We start from the raw sequence: 5,180 nt of genomic DNA, 5'->3' as shown, positions 1-5,180 counted from the left end.
ATGGGCGCGCGACCTCCCTCCGGCAGGAACTGCTTCTAAAGCCGGCGCCAAGGGTGGCCCCGCAACCGCCCACCGCATGCATCTCACCCCAAACTGAACGGAAGACAGCGCCCACCCGGCTGCTCGCTCTCCGCCCTTCAGAGTGAGCCCGACGCACGCCCAACCTTCAGCGCGGCAGAGGAGCCTACCACGGAAAACTGACTCTCGGAAGGTGAAGGAGTGAGAAAGACTTGGGGGCCGCGGGACCCGCCATCCCCGGCACCTCCGTCCCCCACTACTACCACCGGCGGGGGTCCGAGCGCGCGGACATGAAGCTGGAGGTGTTCGCCCCGCGCGCGGCCCCCGGGGACAACAAGCCCGGCAGTGACCTAGAGGGCGCGGGAGGCAGCGACGCGCCGTCCCCGCTGTCGTCGGCGGCCGGCGACGACTCTCTCGGCTCGGATGGCGACTGCGCTGCCAACAGCCCGGCGGCGGGCGGCGAGAACCTGGCGGGAGGCAGCGAGCGCGAGGGCAGCGCGGGCGGCGAGCCGGACTCCGAGGACCAGAGCGCGGCGGCGGCCGGGACGGGGGGCTCCGAGGCCGGCGCCGCGGGGACCGGCGCGGGCGGCGCGGGCGGTGGCGAGGGCGCGCGCGGCAAGCCCTACACCAGGCGGCCCAAGCCCCCTTACTCGTACATCGCGCTTATCGCCATGGCCATCCGCGACTCTGCCGGCGGGCGCCTGACCCTGGCCGAGATCAACGAGTACCTCATGGGCAAGTTCCCTTTCTTCCGCGGCAGCTACACGGGCTGGCGCAACTCGGTGCGCCACAACCTGTCGCTCAACGACTGCTTCGTCAAGGTGCTGCGCGACCCCTCGCGGCCTTGGGGCAAGGACAACTACTGGATGCTCAACCCCAACAGCGAGTACACCTTTGCCGACGGGGTCTTCCGCCGCCGGCGCAAGCGGCTCAGCCAGCGCGCCCCGGTGCCGGCGCCGTCCCTGCGGCCCGAGGAGGCCCCCGGCGCCCCGGCGTCGCCCCGCGTGCGCTCTCCCGCCCGCGCGGAGGGGCGCGCCAGCCCCGCGGCCAAGTTCTCCAGCTCTTTCGCCATCGACAGCATCCTAAGCAAGCCCTTCCGCAGCCGCCGCGACCGGGACGAGGCCGCGCTCCCCGGGGCGCCCCTGCCGTGGGGAGCCCCTGCCTCAGCCGCCGGCGCGCCCTGCCAGCCTCTGCCCGCCTACCCCGCGCTGCTGCCCGCCGCGCCCGCCGGGGCCCTGTTGCCGCTGTGCGCCTATGGCGCGGCCGAACCCACGCTGCTGGGCGCTCGCGGGACCGAGCCGCCGCCGCCCGCGCCTCACCTCCTGCTCGCGCCCCTGTCCGCGCCGGCTCCCGCCAAACCGTTCCGAGGAGGCCCCGCGCCCGGCGCCGGTGGCGCGCACCCGTACTGCCCCCTGCGGCTGCCCGCGGCCCTACAGGCGGCCTCGGCCTGCGGGCCCGGCCCGCACCTGCCCTACCAGGTGGAAAGGCTCCTGGCCTGAGGAAGCCGCAGAGGGAGAGGAGGAGAAGGAGCGGACGCAGGTTTTTCGGGCCGTGCACTTTCCACCCAGAGAAAAAGAGACTTAAAAGAAAAAAAAAAATTTCTCCATCAGGTGTGCCTTAAAGCTAAAGCGATTGGACCCGAGGGTTTTCTCTAGGTCCAGAATATTGTCTTTTTATACCTTTACTGAGGACCAAAGCAATTCTTAGTTTCTTGGCCTAACCTGCCCCTTCCTTTTTGAAAACCCTTCCTCTCCTCTCTACCTACTTCCCCACCCTTCACCCCTTTCATTGGCTGCCCCCCCCCACTCCCTCACTCCACCGCCCTTCTGAAAACATCAGGGAACCATTGGTAACCCAATGCTATGACTACTGTTTGGGGTCTCTGGGACCCCTCTCCGTGGAGGTATGCGGCATTTACAGGGATGACAAAGTGAGACGGAGTTACCCTGGCGTGCAAAAAAAAAAAAAAAAAGGCTTCACTGTGCCAAAAAGAGAGAGGGGGTGGGGTGGGGGGAAAGCTGGGTTTTGTAATTAAATTATTTATATATTTTTGAAACAGAATCGCAAATGTTGCAGGCAACGGGTTACAGCTTTATGAGCGTTTCTGCTAAGTATTGTCGCTTCTTGAATTGTATAAGTTCTCGCTGTGTGTGTGTGTGTGTGTGTGAGGTGGGGGAGCAGGTGCCAGGGTCACCGCCACTTGGAAGTCAAGTGTGATTTCTGTTTTTTAATATTATTTTATTTGTGTCTGTGTACAGATCCTTGTATAGATTTTATGAAACCTCCCGGGGAATAGTGCTTATTTTGTAATAAAAACTCACAGACTGGCACATCTTGTGGTGATGACTCGAAGAGAAGGGTTTGGTTTGGCTCCCACTTTCCAAACCTGAGTTTTCATTTGGGTCCCAAGGAAGGTTTTCCTCCCAGATTATTCAAAATAAAAGAGCTAATGCTGAAGTTGTACAAACGTCCAGCCTTGGCTATTTCTTATACTTGAAACCACTTACCTTGGCAAGTCTCCACTGAAGTCACCAGGCAAGGCCTGTGTGCTTGCCCCCTGGAGAGCTCACAGCAGGTCTGTGGAGCTCTGAATTAGCTTGTAATCAAGCAGACATTTTCAAGGAAATTAGCCGTAATCGGGAACAAAAACAAAACAAAACAAAAAAAAAAAAAACCCTGGAAACCTATCTTGGCATTTAGTGTGTCTGACACACCAAAGATGACCTAGGGCAGTTTAAAGAATACCTTGCATGGGTGTGAACAAACCAGAAGTAAGGATTTTTGGTGTTTTGTTGGCTCCTTTGTGAAGATGGAGTTTGCCAGAGATGAACACAGACCTCTGAGTAAGTCCAAAGGCGCTGAGTGGGTGGGACTCGAACCCCTATGGAAAGTTAAACACACAGGGTGTTCAGAAACTAAACCTGGGCCTTGCTCTTTTCAAGAGGGGCCTACACAGAATGGGGTGAGAGCAAAGTAGAAACGATTTCAGAGCGTTGACCTTGAAATGGGAACTGGAAGAAGAAGGGCCATCTGCAAACTGAGTTAACAAACAACAAGTGTCCACTGACTTGGTAATCACAAAGGATGAGGCTAAAAGAGCCGAGCTGGGAGGAGGCCAAGAATTAGACCCCCAAAACAATCGAAACAGAGTAGCTGCTGGGGATAGAGACCAGCAGGCTCCGGCGAGGAAACCCCCAGGTCAGGAGCACCCTGTGAGGCTGGAGAGCAGTCGGCACCTGCAGGCAGGTGCTCCACACCTCCAGTCGCAGCAGCCTCTTCCCTCACACTGCAGAGGCCAAGAACATTCACCTCTTGTAGCAGGAGGGCCACGGTGGGGAATACAGCCACTCTCTCCTCTTGCACAGTTCTCCCTGCATGTATAATCGCGTTTCTTTTGCAAAAACAGCTCCCTCAACGAGGAACAGGGCAAAGCCGAGTTTTCACAATCAGGGGGCCATTCTCCGCTCGAGAAGAAAACTCCTTTGTTCCTAAGGAATAGCCGCAGCCTCAAGGATTCGGCCCCATTGTTTTGCAAGGTTTTCCTGGAGTCGCTTGTTCTTAGCGCCCTCACAGGTCCCATCCGCTGTCTCCGGTCCCCAAAGACAAGTCCTTCTCGTGGAGGAAGCCAGGAGAGGCCGGGGAGGGGTCCTGGGATGGGGCTCTGTCAACTTCCCGCCCTAGGGATTCGGGTTTCCCAGTACGCACGCGCCTGCATTTCTAGTGACCCCAGAAAGTGACCAACGGTGCCGGCCTCCTGAGCTCGCTGGACCCGCACACCCACCCGAACCAGCCCACTGGAGACGCCCCCTCCCCTAGCATCGCCAACAAAACTAATCCCTCGCTGGCCCTCCAGGTATCTAAAGGCCCCGGGAATCCTAGCCTTCCGGAGTCAGGACCTCCCTAAAGCCAAGGGCAGGACACAGCCCTTCCCAACACTTAGTCCTCCTCGCCTCCAAGCAGCCCCCTCCCTTCAGATCCCAGCACGCCCCTCCCCGGGCCAAAGGGGTCGCAGCCCAGCTGTGCAAACAGGGGGATGTGGGGCTTCCCAGGTTGACCCTGAACCATAGCCTGAGGCGTGGAGCGCTGGGTGCGGGTGAGGGGTCTGTTTGGCTTGGGAAACGCCCTTTGACACCTGTTAGGATTGCCTGGCACACTGCACCCTCGCTGGCTCCAGGGCTGAGGCCAATTCTCCCGGTGCAGCCTCCATTTTTCCCACCATCACCCCCCCACACACACACACACACACACCCCTAAACGAACTCTGCCAGCCTTGAGGGACGGGGATCCCAGAGCTAAACATTTTCTCGTGCACTCCTCGGACCCAGCCAACCCTGCTCACTTCCCCGCAGCACCTTCGGCTGGCTGCCTTAGGGAGCTGGAAGGATCCTGGCAAGAGGAAAGCGCGCTCTGAAAGGAGTCCTGGCCTCAAAGCTTCTGTGTGCTGTAGAACCCTGTGCTCCTGGTTGCGGGAAGTGCGCGGCTGTGTGAAGAACGCGCTGAGGCCCATGACGACAAGCTCCCTCCCCCTGCCCCTGCCTCTGCCTGTAGCCAGTGGATCTGAAATTGCTGGGGGCTAACTCCAGGTGTCTTTGCTGTGCCTGAGGGACATGAGCACCCTTGTGGGATTGTGCCTGATTCTTGTCTCTCCATCTGAGTTCTTAAAAAAAATTTTTTTTTTCACAAAGTTCCAGCAAGCCAAAATGGGGTTCACCCGCGCCCTTCCCCCCCCCCCCCCCGTGACCTCAGGGTTGATCTTGCTGACTCTGGAACAAGTTTAAAAAAAAATCATCCTTGTCCACTGTTCCCATTGCTGGCCACACACTTAACAGTTTGCACCCAAAATATGTAGACAGATACAGTGGCTTGGACAGATTCCCCTACTTTCCAATGAAGCAAAGAGTCCCTTTTTTGACATTTAATTTCGTTTACAAAGTCAGAGAGAGGGACGGGCAGAAAAAGAGAGCTCTTGCATCCATTAGTTCACCCTCCCCCCACCCCCAATGATATCAAATGTGAGTGCTGAGCCAAGCTGAAGCCTGGAACAAGAGATTTCATCCAGGTCTCCCACGTGCGTGCGTGCGGGAGCCCAACAATTGAACCACCTTCCATTGCTTTTCTGGGCTCATTTGCAGGAACCTGGATAGGAAAAGGAGCAGCCTGGA

The 5,180-nt window shown here is 58.4% G+C and overlaps 1 protein-coding gene across 1 annotated transcript; it reads left to right on the top strand.

Moving 5' to 3' along the window:
* The first annotated feature begins 308 nt into the window (after window positions 1-308).
* FOXQ1 (forkhead box Q1) lies at window positions 309-1,517 on the top strand. Its single transcript, XM_040983978.1, has one exon. The coding sequence runs from the start codon at window positions 309-311 to the stop codon at window positions 1,515-1,517; it is 1,209 nt and encodes a 402-aa protein (XP_040839912.1).
* Window positions 1,518-5,180: the final 3,663 nt, after the last annotated feature.

Source organism: Ochotona curzoniae, unplaced genomic scaffold (assembly GCF_017591425.1).
Source record: "Ochotona curzoniae isolate NIBS_2020 unplaced genomic scaffold, NIBS_Ocur_1.0 contig_4064, whole genome shotgun sequence".
NCBI lineage: Eukaryota > Metazoa > Chordata > Mammalia > Lagomorpha > Ochotonidae > Ochotona > Ochotona curzoniae.
This window is presented reverse-complemented; position numbering and strand designations above follow the sequence as displayed.

What these genes read in the sequence shown, in the direction of transcription:
- FOXQ1 (XM_040983978.1), top strand. Translation starts at nt 309, where the DNA reads ATGAAGCTGGAGGTGTTCGCCCCGCGCGCGGCCCCCGGGGACAACAAG.